General features: G+C 43.2%; 1 protein-coding gene across 2 annotated transcripts in view; it reads right to left on the minus strand.

The window, feature by feature from the left end:
• Window positions 1-2,375: 2,375 nt before the first annotated feature.
• OGDHL (oxoglutarate dehydrogenase L) overlaps window positions 2,376-18,488 on the minus strand; it is a 115,545-nt gene continuing 99,432 nt past the window's right edge. For both annotated transcript variants that reach the window (XM_032804728.2, XM_032804735.2), the window contains exons 18-23: window positions 18,189-18,260; window positions 12,228-12,353; window positions 10,852-10,924; window positions 7,426-7,589; window positions 6,494-6,648; window positions 2,376-5,446 (exon numbers count right to left, since the gene is read on the minus strand). In XM_032804728.2, coding sequence (XP_032660619.1) covers window positions 5,323-5,446; window positions 6,494-6,648; window positions 7,426-7,589; window positions 10,852-10,924; window positions 12,228-12,353; window positions 18,189-18,260 — 714 coding nt within the window. In that variant the 3' untranslated portion in view covers window positions 2,376-5,322. The remainder of the gene's footprint in view (window positions 5,447-6,493; window positions 6,649-7,425; window positions 7,590-10,851; window positions 10,925-12,227; window positions 12,354-18,188; window positions 18,261-18,488) is intronic.

The following is an 18,488-nucleotide window of genomic DNA, read 5'->3' on the forward strand; positions in this document are numbered from 1 at the left end:
TGACATGATATGACGGAATAACTGCTTAGCTGCTACGACTGCAGACCATGGACTGTAGCAGCAACAGGGAGGCATAGTCATGTGACGGAATCACAGGCCATGCTTCCTCTCCAATATATGGTGGCTGTGAAGTACCACATACAGACTGTGGCCTCCTACCCTGCACAACTTACTGTTAGGATATAGATATTCAGGCCTGTCTGTATACTTTAAGAAGTTAGGTATATGTTTATCATTTAGCTAGTTATAGAGGTATAAAAGAAAGAATCAAAATCACTGTCTGCTTGTGTAAGGGCCTTCGCTCACTTTTGACAGTCTGAGGCCATTCTTAACAGAATTATGTTACAATATGTTAGGACTGGTGTAGTGAGGCGGCCTGGCTCCCAGCCGCCCTGGAGAGGGACGAGGCCCTCTGGATGCCAAAGTGGGCAGAGCCATTGGAGCCTGCGCCCGCCCCCCAGAGGTCAAAGCTCAGGACAGGAGGTACAAAAGCCCAACCCCAGGGCTCAGAAGCAGGCTGGCCGCCGGAGAGGCCACACACTGGTGCTCTAGTTCCCGCCTGGGAGACTCCTGCAGCCTGTGACCGACCTGAGGACTGGTCATACCAGTTGAGACCAAATGCCGACCAGAAGCCAGAGAATCTGGTAAGCCTACCTATGAGAAGTGACCCAGAGGAGTTGCCAAGCCTACCACTCGCTGAGTAACCTGAGGAGCCCATGGTGCTTGATGCCGTGAAAGACGCCGACCAGATGCAGGTACTACTAGAGAGGGAGGTGGGAAGTAGCCTGGGGGCAGCCAACCCTAGTCTGGCTGCGACACACCCAGAGCCGATGTCAGTGTGTTGCAGCCAGGATCCCCACTGACACAGCAGCAGGCTGGGACGCAGCGGAATAGGCGGGCCCGCGTCTCCCCTGCCATCTCACTCATGGGTGGTAGTCTCCCCCTTGCCCCGACGCTCAGGACCAGAAGCCTGGGTTTTGTTCTTGAATTATTTGCTCAGCCCCTGCCTGAGGGCCTAAGCCCTTGACTGTTTCCTGCCCCACTAGGCTAATTCCCCGATGCACTGGACCTAAATAGTGAGGCAGCCTGGCTCCCAGCCACCCTGGAGAGGGGCGACCCGCAACCGAACCCCTCTACAATTGGTTAGATAGATTTCAGTAAAATGATTGGTTAGGGTAGGGTGACCAGATAGCAACTGTGAAAAAAATGGGACGGGGGTGGGGCAATAAGCACCTATATACGAAAAAGTCCCCAAAAACGGGACTGTCCCTTTAAAAACAGGACATCTGGTCACCCTAGGTTAAGGTATAGCTGAGAATATTACTACATAAATTAGGGGCAAACAGGAAGTAAGTTGGGATTTGAAAATAAGGAAAAAGGAATTTGGATTTAAGCATGCTGGAAGTTCACCCCAATAAACACTGAATTGTCCAATACCTTTGGACTTGAGGTTTTGTTGCTCTCTGTTCATGCAAGAAGGACCAGGGAAGTGGGAAGGTGAAGGAATAAGCCCTCTAATACTTACTATGGTGATTCTGCAGCTGTCTGCACCTGCAGAAGGAGAGGGCTACATGTGGCCCAAGGAGGGGAAGATTTACTGCCACTGCAAGACCTTTAGGGCTGGAAGATAACAGCCAGTGTCCAGCAGAGGGACAAGCCAACCATAATTGCCAGAGAAGAGGATGAGTTGTGGTGTTCCTAGGGAGATCAGCAGCTTTTATTATAAAATCCTGCATGTGAATCTAGCTCACCTAGGTTAGTTTGCCTGCTCCAGATAACCCACTTTGTAGGCCTCCTTAGAGCTGCTGGCCCAGGGCAGGAAATAAGGTAGAAGAAGCCAGGCTTCTGATACCACTAAATCCTATGCTGTAAGAGAGAACAGGAAAAGGGGCAAGACATGACAAAGCAGGGATCAAATGTATTTTCGGTAGCACTCTTGACAGATGGTCTAACATGCAGGGTCTTTGTGGTAAAACTAGTCACTATTTCTCCAGAGGTGCTCCCCAGGGTTTGACTCTAGCCGGCCAGGCTGGCTCTATCAACAACTGGTTGGTCCCCTGGCCCTAACGAGGTCTTCTAAGGACAGCATGTTTTCCTTCCTTTGGCCACAAGAGGTGCGTATGACAGCAGAAGCAGGAGGGGCTTATTAGTACCAGGAGAACGAGACAAAACACAGGGATCAAATATCTAAAATAAATTGACATTGTTTTTCCTTCTGAGCTATTTAGGTATCTATACTGCACTAATGAGTGCCTAATAGGTTAATTAAGTGTTCAGAAGGATCTTCTCTCACACCTATAGTTTCCCCTTCCACCCACCCAACCTCCTCCCTGCTCTGATTTCCCCACTCCCCTCACCTCTTCAATGCCCTCTTTCTTTCATTCATTCATTCATGAAAGAGTCAATCCAGCTTGAAATGCAAAAGTGAAACTCTGAAGCATAGGACATAAAATTAGGATGGGCACCATTCTTTGCAACTATCTAATTAGAGCCACATGCAATTATTTTGACAAGCTGCTGGTCAACATTTTTGTGATTTCACTGCATGTGATTTTGTGCCTTCAAAATGTTTTTTTCCCCACAAGGCTTTGAGAAATAATTTTTTTGCAACGCCATGTTGGGATATGAAGTGTGTCTTCATCTGAATACTATTTTGAATTTCAAAACTGGATTATTTATCTGAAACGGGACTATTTTTTGTACGAACATGAGCCCATTGTCTGCTGAAACTGCATAATGTGCTAACATTAGCATGCAACTGTATTTCCAAGTTGAATCAAGTTAAAAATGTCTTCAAGAAAAACAGGGATCCTGTTTTCAAGGTAACAATGAAAATTTTTGAAGGTTTTGACTAATTGGACCATTTCCTAAAAAACCCACAATCAAACTGTCACCAATGTTTTCAAACTTCACTACAAGCATTTTGTACAGCCCGTTTTCACTCTTGGATATTTGTAATGATTTCAGGTACCTACAGAGACCGAGAAGGAGCACACACATTAAAAACACAAGGTTCTACCTGGCAGCATGTTTCAATCACATTGTCTCAGATTCTATTCCTCTAAGCCTGAAATCATGCTGTATATTAGCTGTTTTACCAGAAGATCAGCCTGGCTGTTGGAAATGGCTAGTTTTTACATCCATATTTCAGATTCCAAGGAAGTCATATCTGAGGAGGCCGTTAAGAAAATGAAACAATTACAAGTCAATAAAAACTCAAAAGCCTTAGGTCAGTGAGCAACAGCAAAACCACCAAACTTCAAAAAAACAAGAGGTCCAATTCCCTTCTCATATCAGTGTAATTGAAGAGTAACTCCACTGCTGTCAATAGTTACTTCAGCAAAAGTGAAGAGAAGCAGACTGTAGACTTAGCATTGCACAGAATAAGGAACCATATAGAGAAAACTGACTTTCCACCAAAAGTGACTAAAGGGCCAAATCTTTGTTCCCCTTACCCCAAGTGGGCATGCAAGCACCTAGGAGATAGAAAAGCCACATTCTGGCAGTAAAGTGGAAGAATGGGCTTGTCCATAAGCAGAGAACCTGCATAGAAAGACTCTACTATTTTCTCTGCCATGATGCTTAGAATTGTGGGCAGCCACAGGAGCGGAAATGGATCCATGCATAACCAGCTGATTTCCTTTAAAGTCCCTTACTATCCTCTGCTTCACTGCCTTGTGCTCTCTCATGTCTCTCCAACTGCTCTGTCAATTGTCCCTTTGTGCTGACTCTCTTCTCCCACTGCCAACATTCTTCAAGGTTCTGTTCCTGTTATGTCCCACATCTACCCCTCATGCTCATGTGACCCCAAAGCTTCAATTCTATATCAGACTCCCAAATCTACCTGCCCCCAGTCCATGACCTCTCCTGTTTTATCCAGTCTAACTAGCCCCAATTTAACAGAAAAATTGAGCCTATCTTTCTGCTTAAACCCTTCTCCCCCTTTTTCCCTGCTCCACTGCTGTAAAGGGCACCCCCATCCCCCAAGACTCTCAGCCTTAGAGTCAAATGTAACCTCTTCTCTCCAGAGGCCATCACCAAAACCTAGTTGGTTCTCTCTCTACATCATTCCCTCATTCCCTCTATGGCTTTGCGCCTCCTCACCACCCTCCAATGTATCCAAATGGCTGCTGCTAAAATCATCTTTCTTGAGTGCTGCTAGGATCATATAATTCCCTTCCAATTGCTTCCTCTTGTCACCATGTTCAGGCTTCTTGTCCTCAGCTTCAAGACTCTGCATGACTCCATCTATGCCCACATCCCTGCTCTAATTATATATGTTCTACTACAGCAATGCTTACCAACCCCCAAAGAGATTAAGCCCCATTGCGCTAGGCATGTAGATACACATAGAAAGAGACAGCTCCTGCCTTAAAGAGCTCACAGGCTAAGTACACAAGATAGATAAAAAGTGGGAGTTATTATTCCCATTTTACAGAAGGGAAACTGAGGTGCAGAACAGTAAGTGGCCTGACCCATGGTCACACAAGTAGCATGTAGCAGAGCAGAGAACTGAACCACATATTTCTAAACTCCAGTCCAGCAGCTTAGCCACAAGCCCACCTTTCATCTCCATCTATTCTTATTTTCTTCACTCTACCCTTCCTGCCTCACTATTCCCTTATGCTTCCAGGCTTGTCTTTGGTTTTTCATGCTGCTCCGTGAGTCTGAAAATTCCTCATTTTCCCCCCTTCATTCAGAACTCCGAAACTCTTTTCTTCCATAGAGCATTCCAACATTACCCCACCAGAGCAATGCTACCATACCTCTGTCACTATATGTACCAAACCTGCCATGATCTATGATGGAACCAATCTGCTGGCCATCTGGGGTATTTCCTGTCTGAATGGCCTTCTGTCTACTGAGACTGTAAACTCTTTAGGTCAGGGATCATGTCTCCCAAGTGCCAAGCACATGGTTAGTGCCTACAATAGCTATGTAGAGTTGGTCAAATAACTATGTTGCCTAGAAAAGGAATTTCTTCAATGCAACTTAAGGTGGGAATTGCGTGCCCTGTGACTCCAAAAGACTAATATACTTTCCCCTAACTCCTCACCACTTTAATTTTTTCCATTGTTTTGGCCTTATTACCCTCAGAGCAGCCCTATACTTGTAATTACCTTTTACAGACATTTGTAAAGGCTTTACTCCTTCATTCATTCCCCAGTTTGCCTACAATGCTTTAGAGGAAAAGATCTACTCACAACCTTTTATCTTAGAAAACCAAAATCCTCAATAGTGTTCCCATGTGCTTTTATTTACTCGTTTGGAAGTGGGGTTTTATAACAATGCTGCATGGAGATGGGGGATGGTGTCTCAGAGTCAGAACATCTTTCCTTCAAAGGCCTCCAGGTTGAAAACTGTGTCCAGGAATCTCCGAAGCGACACCAGGTGAGCATTCTTGTTACCTGTAGCAGGAGCAGCAGCTGGTTCTCGGCCAACATACCTTTGTAACACGAGACAATTGGGTAGACAACAGTGAGGAGAGAAGAGACAGAACACTAAAACTAACAAGGATGAGAACATGCGATGTAGACAATATACTGCTAAACAACAGCTTTAGACAACACGCAAGTGTAAACAGGAAAACTCTCCTGTCTTTTGCCCATGAGACTTGCTCTCATGCCTCCAGTTCTAGGTCCACTGGAAATTCGAAGTGATATTGCAAGTTTCTGATTACAGAGCAGACCATCAGCTGGTGTAGATCAGCACAGCTCACTGGCTTCAACAAAGCAACACAGTTTTACCAGCTGAGGACCTGGCTTAACAGATCTATTTGATGTCTCAGTCTATGTGAGTGGAGGAAAGGGTGGCTTTCACTAATTAGATAGGCTGCTACTGGTGAGGAAGGGACCAGAATCTGGATCATTCTTGTACCAATCTCCCTACAGTGATATAGAAGCAAACAGGCTGGAAAAATAATTGTGAAGGAAGCTTAGTGGCTCAGATATTGTTCCATTCAATGGTTGTTTCCTCCAGAGAAGCACAATTTCGAACGGGATTTTTAGAAGGGAAAAGCAGCCCATTCAAAAGTACAAAAGATAAACGTAAGGCATGAAAGTGTGATAGGGTCAAACAATATAGACAGTGGTGAAGAGGGTGTTGGCTTGATAAATTGCTTTGGATTTTTAGTTAACTAAAAATGAAGTCACCTGTTAGAGACTCTGGTTCGGGATGATCACCAGGCTCTCTCTATTTACGATAGCAGGCATGGTTAGAATGTACTGCTGTACTGTTTATGTACTGACCCACCATAGTAGGTGAGCAATGCAGGTGCAGACCAACCAGAGCTCGGGAGTTCGGTGTGGACCACACATTGGGAATACAAAGACCAGGTTGAAACAGAAGGAAGAGAGCGATGGAAACCCCCAAAAATCAGATCTTTCAAGGTCTGTAGAGTTTGACTTTTCCATACATGCATCACCTCATCTCAAAGTAACAAACCAGTATGAAGCCTGGTGATGCAAAGAAAACACGGAAGTAAGTTTCATACCATATGGGGCGAGTGTGATTAACAATGGTGCGGAAACGAGGTTTGACGTAGTCATAGTAGCCAATGTTCTTGTGCTCTTCCTGACACCACACCAAGTCGGCTCCAGGATATTTCTCAAGCTCTTCCTTTACCAGATCAAAAGGGAATGGAGAGATCTAAAGAGATAAATACACTGAAAACAAAGTGCTTTCTTTTATGTGGACAGATATCACGTAAAGCAAGGTTGTCCCTGGCAAATACTGGGCACTGCAATTATTATTATCCATTTACTACTAAGCTACCTAGTACCTGTATGTTATTGTAAATTATTGCACTTCATTCTAACAGAGTAAATATAACTAACTACAATGTAACCTCCACTCTAAATTAAAAGACAAATAACTACATTCTGCAATGTCATGGTACTCAGTACCATTGGGAACAACAAGTATAATAGCACACTTTTCTGCTACTCTGTAATATAGTTGTTATGCACAGGGCTTCAGGGAAAATGTCTTCTGTAGCACTGAATCCTTTGCTAAAGATGCTTTGGGAAAACTAGAGGGCTGTACTATTTGGTCATTCTTGGCATACATGACTGTTTTCAAGAAGTACTTTGATCTAGCAGATTGAGCATGAGGCTAGGAGCCAGAAGCTACCAAATTCTAATCCTGGCTCTGCCACCACTGATTCGCTATACAGCCAAGGCATTTAACCTCTCTGGGTCTCATTATCACTACAATAAAGATAGGAAAACTAGTCCTTCCCTAGCTTACAAGGGCTTGTGAGGAATACTTGATGTCTTGGAAGATATAAAATGCTATACAAATGTTAAGCATGATCATTATCATCATGTCTTGCAACTGCTAATGATTTAGAAGTTGGCTCAATCACAGTCCTTGGCAGAGACTCTTCCCAAAGTCTGAGTTTTCAATGAGGTTCAGGGCACTCACCTGCTCCAGCCTAGTTATAGCCACATGTTTCTCCAAATCTTGATTCTTTCTCTCTTTAATGAGATCATAGTACACCTTCCCTGTGCAGAAAATCACCCGCTTAACCTCATTTGGTGTATGTGCTGCAGCCCCATCCTCAGGAATCACACGCCTGAAACTGGTACCTAGTCATACCAAAAATTAAAATAAAAATGCATTCCTCTAGTGATGGTCACATTCAGTCAAGAAATTCTACTGAGGCCAGCCCAATCTTGAGTGATTTACAGAGTAATTGTGACAGTGCTCTGTACCCAAGAGACTATCATCCCATCCTCTGTATTCCTAGATCTTTTCAGACTCCAGGTTTTGACAGAGGTTATTTAAATACAATCCAGTTTAAAGAGGGAGTCCATTAAAGGGTTTCTGATAAACAGCTCTTCACAACTTAATGGGAAAGAGGACTTCAAGACTGGTATCTTTCTTGTCATGCCCAGGTACTAGGCTCACATTATCAAAGTTCAGGGAAACTGCATCTGTATTTCCCCTCAGTGGTCCAGCAAGGGCACCTATTCTCATGCTTCTAGCTCCCCAGCCATTGCCTTCCTTGGGTGGAGACCCTTACCCCCTTCTGATGAGAATATTTCCAGGCTGCATAGTTCCCTGCCTTCACTGTGTTATTCCCAGGAAAGACAGGCTACTCAAGCACCTCTGCTTGCTTTTTCTTCAGAGACAGTTAACAGAGTAACTAACCACAGTCACAGATACCACACAGCTCTTTCGATGCAAGCCTATTTTATTCTTGAGGTAAAAGCACTTCAGAAAAACAGCAGAACCTACACACATGCTAATAAGCTTACCTGAGATCACCTCTCACTCTGATAAGGGCTCTGGTTGGTGACAAGTCCTTCCAACCCTTCCCTAAGAATTGAGGCTCACCTTGGACCAGGGTTCTGTCCATTTGTTGGACTAGAAAGGTGGCCCTGAACCAGTTTAAAACAAGGCTATTTATCAAAAATACTTTCTTTGTCTGTTGGTCCCTGGAGAATCCAGTTTGAATTAGACCTCTCCAGGGGATGGAATTTTTCTGAGGATGTTGCAACAGGAGTGAATTTACCTAATCACCTCCTGCTGTTCTTCTATTTACTCTTCCAGTGGAAGTATCCACAGTTCCTCAGTAACACACAGATGATTGCATTTGTAATACAATGCACTCCGAAGATATTAAAAACTCAATTGAATAAGGTTTAATCCAATTCAGTAAGGTTTGTCCAGCATATTACCGGATATTGTTAGTTTGTCACATACAACACCTATTTATAACCTGTGTTTTTGGTGTTGAGGAGCTGGTTTAATAGCGCCGCATAGCTGACCTTGGTATATTTTTAACAACTAAACATGCCACCTAAAAAAAAAAAATCTTATTTCCAAAATAATCTTAGCTACAGAATTAAGTAAATACCTTCTGGAAAGCCTGCAAGAATGCTTGGTATATGCCGTAAATGTACTTTTCATTCCAGTAAAATAGGTTTTTAAAAAGACGTGTTTGTATATTTATTACACCAGCAAAAACCTTCAAGTAGCCAGAATGGATGGTTATAATGGAGCTTCTGTTATGTAAGCAAGTACATAAGTAGCATCTTTGTTGTACTGTGTGATCAAGATCTTCTGTTTGAGACATTAAAACAGAATTATCCCAAATGAAGAATTAATACCGCACGTGGTTATATAGCTTTGAGTACCGAGATAAAATTTAGACTGCTTAACACGAAGGACTTCCTGACAGTGGGATGTATTTTCCCTGTGGAACAATCTCCCAAGAGAATAGGTAGAAGCCCTTTTGCTTGGGACACAAAGCTAGAATGTACAATAGGAAGTAATTCTAGATGGTCTAATAGGTCTCATCCATCGCTCGCTTCTATGACTGATATAGAAATATAGTTTTAATCAGCCAACTGTGAGGTTGCAAATAGCAGCATGACCTCCAAGTCTGAACCAACACAACACACCCACTTATCAGGAGAATAAATGTGTCATTCATCTTAAGGAGTAAAACAGGCATAAATGCATGAAAGAAAAACTGATTTATGTCTGAATTATCCAGTCTGATGAAGAACTAGAGTTCATCGTTAAAGACGACTCAGAATCAGTGCTTTATCGGGTCAGCTAGAGTTAGACTCCTCAGCCTTCACAGATATAAAAGTAGTCCATCTACAGCAGTAACACAAGTACATCTGAATTAGCAATTAACTAGGAGCTTTGGCCGCTATTGTGGGCTAATGGAAAATAGACGGGAAACCCAGCAAATAAACTAAGAGTGGACAGCATATAAGGAAACCAGACCACAATTATTAATGAATCCTGAACTTCATTAGTGTGAAGTTTCCAGACTGACTAATTCTAAGGGCTACAACACAGTCAAATCTAGGAAAATCCCTTTGATGATCAGCACTGCATTCACACAAAGCACACACTGTCTTTTCCTGGTGACAATCTCCTCAAGAAGTTGAAATGAAGCAAATACTAAATGGCAACAAATGCTTCATTAATTACCATGGAGGGTGGTGCAAATGACACATAGGTTACAAACCTAAACTCTAAGGAGATGAAAATCTGACCAATAATTCTTCCTTTAAACAATGCTAGAATACCAGTGTGTCCAAGGACTCAGCCTTAGGCAGAGGGCCCTGCTCTTTTGTTTACACTTCCTGATCACTCAGCTATTCTGCATCTCTTCTTGGGTGGCAAATTCACACCCTCGTTCCTTTTTTCCTGGCTGCATGGAGACGGTGGGCTTGCCACCACTGCCTCCTGGTGCTGTCCAGCACAAAGAGCAAAGGTTCAGACTGCCAAGCGCTGACTTAACGCCTCACTTTTACTGGCTAGGATCTTCCTTTAGGTTAGCAGTGGGATAAGGCAGGCCCAGAACTGAGAGTGGAAGGAAGTGACAAGTTAATGGAACCAGAACCATTCCTGCGAAGGGAAGCAAGGGGGAAATGATTTAAAATCATGGAGTTGTCAAAAGCAGTACAAAGAACATTTCAACTTTTTAAATGAAGAAAAGTGTTGAAAATGGATCCCTACAACCTTATGAGGATGGGAAGATCCCTGCAGAAAGATGAACGCCATCCGCCACCCCACCCTCCGGTTAAGAGAACAATTGGCCATGAGATGCGCCACTATATATTGAAACTGAAGTCTAAGAACTCTCATTATTTGGATGCAGATTATTTTGGCACAGGAATTATATTTCTAAATCCAGGCCAGATCTCTCCCACCCTTGCACACAGCAACTCCTACGGAAGTCAGTCAATGAGAGGTGCATGCGAGCTCCTTGAGGTGAAGTTAGCTCTCTCTCTGGACTGGATACTCAGCATTCTGAATACATAGTTTGGCACGCTGACTGCATACAGATGATTGTGAGTTCACAACATTTGTAGCTTGACCTACCAGATACCATTTCGTCAAAACTGGATTTAGCTTCAGGATGTCTCAGCAGCGACTTCGGTGTAAAGATAATAAGCTGTAAAATACAGATTGTTACAACTCTCAGAAGCTGCTGCTTGATCCTGCTGTACATACACAATATCCTTGCCTGCTGTACATACATAATATTATTCTTGACACACAAATGGATACTGCATGTATTAGTCCCAAGGAATCTCTATGGCTGGAATTTTCAAAAAGCGCCAGAGCAACTAGGCACCCAACAACTACTGAATTCCCTAACCCCTTAGGGTCCTTTGAAAGTCCCAGCCTACATAGCTATTGACCTCTGAGGACACAAAAAAATAGTGTGAATTATAAATTTTTGAGCTGGACTACGGCAGAGAACCATCAGAAAACCTCTTGCACTTTTGTTTAATGATAAACATCCAACTAGTGTATTTTAGGCTTCAAATTGTACAGAATCCAAATTGCTTCAGAAACTTGCACCGAGATTCCTTAAAAATACTTGTGCTATTCACTGCTAATGGGATGACATCAAACAAAGCTTAAGTCACATTAGGATCTGGTGTAACTCAAGGCAATTGCCCTTGGAAAGGGTCTCATTCTTAGCACAAATCTTCCCAGAGTGGAGAAGTAATTAGAGGTGTGCTAACTTGGCCTTAAACTTAAACCTGAGAGGATGAGAATCTCAAACTGAGTGAGTGCTTAGACAAGCCCTTTCTCAACTGAACCACAAGGGCACCAAAACTTACTTAGAGAGACACCAGGTTCAACTTCATCTTTAATGCCTTATCTACATTGTAGTTTTAGCAACCAGTATAGCTATACCAAAGAAAATCCCTAATGCAGATGCAATGCAAAGATATGAATTGTGACATACTATACAGTTTACCCCAGTTGAAATGTGGACTAATCTGCACCAGAGCAAGTCATGATTTACATCAGAGCAGCAAGTTAGCTCTAAGTGTCTGCAAGAGTGACAAAAATCATTGCAGATAAGGCTAATAAGAGCCTGTTTTGCAGAAGGTGGCCTCCTTTTGTGCACAAACACACACACTTTTCAAGCACTAGTACCTATGTCTGCAGGTGATACAATTTACAAAAGCCATTTGAGCAACACCCAGCCATTATTGCTCCAAAAAAAAAAAGAGCACATAGGTGGACAAAAGGAAGCTAGGCTGAAAACCAGGCCTTACAATTCTAGAAAGCAACGCTGAGATTTCATTAATCACATCCTCAGTCTCTAACTTGAGTTTCATTGAGAAATACTAAAATGCACACATCTTCCATTCAGTTGAATGTTACATACAAACAAAACCCTGCATGCAAGTGGTTTAGTATTATAATTAGACAGCAGTATCAATTAAGCTACGTACTGGTTTTCTGAATGGCAGCAAGATCTGTCTTCTGAGGACATGAAAATAATTGGCTGGAGTTGAACAATTCACCACAATCCAGTTGCATTCATAGAGCTGGGAAACGTCAAACTCTGCACTGAACTCCTAATAAAGACATTAAAGGCATCAGAAAAGCTGCCTCCTTTCTCTTCTTCCAAACTCTGCCCCCAATTCACTTTTTTAGGCTCCAATATGTTATGCATTTTGGTGCACAAGGAAAGAACTATAGTGACCTTGGACGCACTTACCACTACCAGTGAGTAAAACTGCAGATGACTCTCCATTCTTGAACTTCAAGATTTGTCTCCCACGCTTACCTGATCAAGAGCTCGGCAGGTTTTGGATCACAATCACTATGTACACATAATCCAAAAGGCAAGAAAACCAGCATGCTCCCATCATGCTTCCATTTCCTACTCCCTATAGTCCCCTCTCCTGAAAGCCTCATCAGTAGGTCTCTTTTTTTAATGTTTTGTTGTATAGATAAGTGCCCCAGCAACTCAATCTCATTCTTTCTCAAGTCAAACTTTCTCCCAAGATTTACTTCAGCTCAAAATGTATCTTTAAAGCAGTGGTTCTTAACCTGGGGTGCACACCCCCCCGGGAGTGCGAGATGCCCTTTCTGAGGGTGAGAGACATGCACCTAAGTACAACTACTTTGTTTAATCAAATCTATGTAGTTATTAAAAAAATGTATAATGTTAACTATTACTGTATTCTTAATTTTACTGCGAAATTAAAATATATATAATTCTCTCTCCTTCATTCTATGGTTATGATATATCTAGGTTTAAAGAACTGACCTACTTCAATGATTTTTGATAGGGGAGTGAGAACATATTTTGAGAACCAAAGGGGTGCAGGTTGCAGTAAAGGTTAAGAACCACTACTTTAAAGGGACAGTCAAGTAGGAAAACAAAATCACACTTGGATCTGAAAATGTTGTACCTATTATTGTTACAAATCATGCATATGATTATTCTAACAGAAAGACTAGAGAGTGTATAAAAACCTACCTCTACCATGATGCCTACAAATATCCACTAACAGCATGAAGGCAGGTGATGAACTGTGATCATGGTGATTGCTACTAGTCAGCTTATTACATCTACCCACTGTGCACACAGCTAACCCACACTAAAACATCCTATTATTATCCGTGCAGCTGAAAGTGCCATCTATTATTAAGGTTTCCCATAACTTTTTATAAGACCCTATTTTCAGTTGTTTAAAATTTTGCCAAACTTTAACAGTTTGTGCTAAATATTTCCATGCTGGGCATCTGCCTCAGGCTGATTGAGTTATTTTATTTATTTTAATTTCAGCCAAAACAGTTGAGCCATTCCTAAGAAAGAAACAAGGGGGAAATGTTTTCCCCATGTTAAAAAATGCTGGCAACCTTTCTTTTGAACAGCTCTAGTGCCGGTCTGCTGTGGAGCGAGGACTTCATATTTAGTAGGAGGGTAGCCTTTGTTTAAGGGATGCTAGTTCTGTAAAAATCTGCCAAATTTGCCAAGATACACGCTTTTAAAAAGAAAAAAAAAAACCGATTTACACATGCTTGTCTTTTGCATTTAGCTGCCAAAATTAGCAATTTGGCAGCTAAAATGTCAGAGGATTCCGCACCATCCCCACATAGTGACTGAGCATGCTCTACCCCAGGGCCACAAGGGCAAAGGCAGACTTTCCCTATAACTGCTGCTCCCAGCATGAGTGGGGCTCAGCACTGGAAAAAAAGTTACCTACCTTTCCATAACTGCTGTTCTTCAAAGTGCGTTGCACATGCCTATTCCACTGTAGATACGTGTACGCCTCATGCACAGTTGTTGGAGATTTTCCCCTCAACAGTACCTACTGGAGCAACATCAACACCCTCTGGTGCCTTGTGCCACTGCAGGTATCAAGGACTGCACTGCCCCGACCCTTCTCACTTCCTTCCCACCAGAAATGCTCGGGAGTGCGGGGGGAAAGGAGGGTAGGTCATGGCTTGCCCATGTGCAAAACATCTCAAAGAACAATAGTTACAGAAAGGCTGGTAATAGTTTTTTCTTCTTCATGTGATAGCACAGGTCCATTCCACTGTAGGTGACTCTCAAGCCGTCTGAACTCTAGGTGGGCTTGGAGTCTACTTGAACAAGGATTGTAGGACCATCTGTCCAAATCGGGCATCATCTCTAGATTGATGAGAGATGGCATAGTGAGAGGCAAACGTATGGAGCAGTGACCAAGTTGCTGCCCTACAAATGTCCAGTATGAGTACACAAGCCAGAAAGGCTACAGAAGTCGCCTGCAACCTGATGGAGTGAGCCTCCACTTTACATGCAGGTTCAATATCCACCAGTCAATAGAATAAACGAATACAGCCGGAAATCCAGGCAGAGATCCTCTGGGTGGATAGTGGGTGGTCCTTTGCTCATCTGAAATCGCGACGAAGACGTGAATGGTCTAGTCCGATCTAGGTAAAAAACCAAAGCTCTTCTAATATCTAGAGTATGGAGTTTTCTTCCCCTTTACTTGAATAGGGCTTTCGAAAGGAAGTGTGTAAATAAACTGTTTAGTTAATTTGAAAATCAGAAGCCACTTTACATAGGAATTTAGGTGAGGTCAGAGGAAAACCTTGTCCCTAAAGAAAATTGCATAGGGAAGCTCTGATACCAAAGCTCACAAAGAGATAGGTGGTTGGCAAAAATTGGGGTGGGGAAAGATGGCACTCTGGTAAGTGGTAGACTGCTCTTGACCAAGAGGTCAAAAAGAATGCTTAGAGGACATAGTTTGCCTACAACTGTCAGCTACAGAAGAGGTAGGAGGACGACGACACATGGTAACTTCTGTTCTGCTTTTTGGACCTGTCCTGGGCACATGGCAGGAAGGGCTGAAACCTCTGAAACTGCTGTGGGTGTAACAGCTTTCTTTTTGCCACTGGTGTATAGAGCTTCAGAGACTTAAGGGTCACCCTTGAGTCCTTAAGGCTACAAAGCCTCTCATCTGTCTTATCAGAAAACAGCGAGGGGCCTTCATATGGGAAGTCTTGAATAGTTTGTTGCATCTCCAAGGGAAGACCTGAATACTGCAGCTAAGATGCACACTGCATAACAATGGAGGAAACCATGGAGGTTTGCCACATCCAGGCTTCCTTGCAATGCTGTTCTGGCAACTAATTTGTCCTCCTCCAATATAACAGTGAACTCCTGCTTTGCTTCATCAGGAAGCTTGTCTTTGAACTTTAAGACATTATCCCACCAGGTGAAATTGTAGCAACCCAGTAGAGTCTGCTGGTTTGCAACACTAAGCTGTACAAATTCTGTGGAGTAAGGTTCCCTGCTGAACGGATCTAGCTGTTTTGCTTCTTTCCCTTTCAGAGCAGAGGCTTGGGGTCCCTGTCTTGCTTTTTCATTAGCCACACTATGAGGGAGCGTTGAGGAGGGTGGTTATAGGGACATACCTTTCCTCCACCCTTTTAGCAGTGGAAGGCAGAGAAGAGGGCATCTTCTGCCATAAAATTGTGACTGGTTCCAGGATAGCCTCATTAATAGGGAGAACTACTGCAGTGGGTCCTGCAGAGGCTAAAATATCCATGAACCTGCAAGATCTTTCCAGCACCTCTTCTGGCTGGATATCCAGAGCTGCAGCAACCCTCCTCAACAAGTCTTAATGACTCTGAAATCATTGGGGGGGAGGGAAGAGGGGGAGACAGTCTCAGTCACTACCGCCTCATCAGGTGACAAGCAGCAGCTAAGAGTTGTTGCGGAGATCCCTCCTCCAATTCCTCCACAGGAGAATCCTGAGAGCACTTTCCCCCTGCACGGTATCGGTACCGGAGGAGGGAAAATGATGACCTTGCTGCAGATGCTTCCAGCACCTAGCCAATGCAGAAAGGGCAGGAAGATAGAGAAGAGGCTCTCCAATGTGGAGGGAAACCCCGAGGGATCCAAAAGGGCCACTGATATGAGGGTGGGACCCAGCTATGTGAAGGCAATTGGCCCATACCATGGTGGGCAGGCACCCCACTGGTTGAGGTTGAGTCACAAATGATCCCATCTCAGAATCCTCTTCCTCAGACCATGGGGAGCTGACCCCATCGGTACCAAGGAGATCATGCCGTTCAGGAGTCTCCCAAATAGCAAGATTGAAAGTGCTCACTCCCACAGTCCTGGTTCCAGCCCCAGACCACGGTTTATGTCTTCTACAGTTGTGGCACCTTTTCTGTATGGTTCTATCCAGAGAGGAACCAGTGATCTCACTGGTACCCCATCTCCAAACCCATGTACATGAGGCACCAGGAGGAGTTCATGCTGCCCCACTGGGTACTGCTGAGGGGGAAATCTCTGACAACTGTGCACATACCCCCAACCTCTCACAGTTCAGCTGAAGTAGCATGGAGGAAACGGACTTCAATGCAGAGAGGGATAAGAGCCATACTGTGAGGGATGGAAAAGACTTGACAGACAAGGATTCTGGGGATGCGGGGAGCAGACACTGAAACTGATTGGTAAAAAAGACTGGGACTGGGAGTTGGAACAGGAGGGGAGGCTGGGATTAACTGAGCAAGGAGATTGGGACTGGCTGGGGAGGATCCTGGGACTGAGAATTAGAACAGATGGGAAGCAAGGACCTGCTCGGGCCAGGAGACTGGGCTGGGAGCCAGATGGACAGGCTGCAACAGCTTAGGCAAGGTGACTAATTGAGAGCTGGTGAGGAAAACAAAGGAGTAGTGGGGATGACCCTGACTTCGGATGGGGAACTGGAAAGACTATCATAATGCACATTCTGGAATTTCCTAACTTCTGAGTGCCTGACTCTGCAAAGTTAATATGTTCTTTTAACATATGTTTTTTGGGAGTAATTATTGTTAACTCATCCTAACACTCCCTGCCTATATTTTTTGTCATCCACCTGTTATGCTTTGATTTAGACAGTAAGCTCTTTGGGGTGGGAGCTGGTCATTTACTCTGTTTGTAAGCACGTCCTGGTCTATAACTGTGGCTCCTGGGCACTACAGGATTGCAAATAATAATTTTCAGTTTGCTTACTACATACATTTGGCAGTGCTGAATATATAATCAGTCAATTCCCCCTGTTTGGGTGGGTCTTTCACACACAAAGCAGAGAAAATAACCATTAAAAAAAATGAAGACAATCGGGCTGTAAAACCATAAAAACTGGAATACAGCTGCAGAGCAGCTGGGCACCCAAGACCACTTTAGCCGTTTTTTTTTTTTTTTTTTAACTGGCTGAATTCTAAGTCAATGTTTAATAGTTGACCTTGGAGAACGGAATTATCTAGTTTATCTTTAGAATTACAGTTTAGCTGAAAAAAATATCTTGATCAACCTTTAAAGCACTTAGATTATTCAAATATAGTAATAAAATACATTTATAGGATTAAGAAACACTGAGAACTAATCACCTAAACATAACATCACACACACTTGGTGCAGATATTTTTACACTGCATCTGCATTTTGAAGTTCCCAGCTGGACGGTTTGCTCTGTTACAAGAACACTGGGTTTTAGTGCTATCTGATCTTCCTTAGAAATGTGTTACAGACACTGACTTGTGGTACATCCAGCTATATAAACTGAAGAGTTACTGTCCCCTAGGAACACCCATAAAGAAATAATAGTACCAGAGACAAATTATATCTGACTTCAGCTTTCAAATGAAATGCAGACTAGACTAGTCATCTTTATTATTTTTATCAAATTAGCTGAAGTTACAGCAAATATTTGAGCTAAACATTAAAATACACCAACTAGCAGTCTTAAAAGGTGACTTCCAGTCCTGCAGGAAAATATTCAAACTGTTGAGGGAAGACAAGTGCTAGTTGGTAGCAATAAATTGATTTCTCAAGTAATAAACCCAACAAAACCTGGTTTAAAATAAGTCTCTGAAAAGCTAAGAGCAGAAAAAAGGACACTGCTGTTGACAAATTTACTTACTGGATAAGCATCGGAATCATCATTGCTCATCTGCAGAAACCTCTCCGGCCTGGCTGAAGAATGCTCTGGGCCCTAGTAATCACATCATTTAAAACAAAACCAACAACAGTTTAGATGTCTTTCTAGATCACTCTCTGCACAAGTGCTTCCTGTCAGCCTAATCATCATGGAGCAGCCTCAATATAGGCTGCTCAACCCACCCTCCCTGCCAGAGGAGAAATGCTGGAACAATGACAATCGGAGAAGAGGGAGAGCTTTGAAGAGGGTAACATGGTGGTGCCTCTGAATAAAGGAGCTGTG

This window comes from Chelonoidis abingdonii, chromosome 15 (assembly GCF_003597395.2).
Source record: "Chelonoidis abingdonii isolate Lonesome George chromosome 15, CheloAbing_2.0, whole genome shotgun sequence".
Taxonomy (NCBI): Eukaryota; Metazoa; Chordata; order Testudines; family Testudinidae; genus Chelonoidis; species Chelonoidis abingdonii.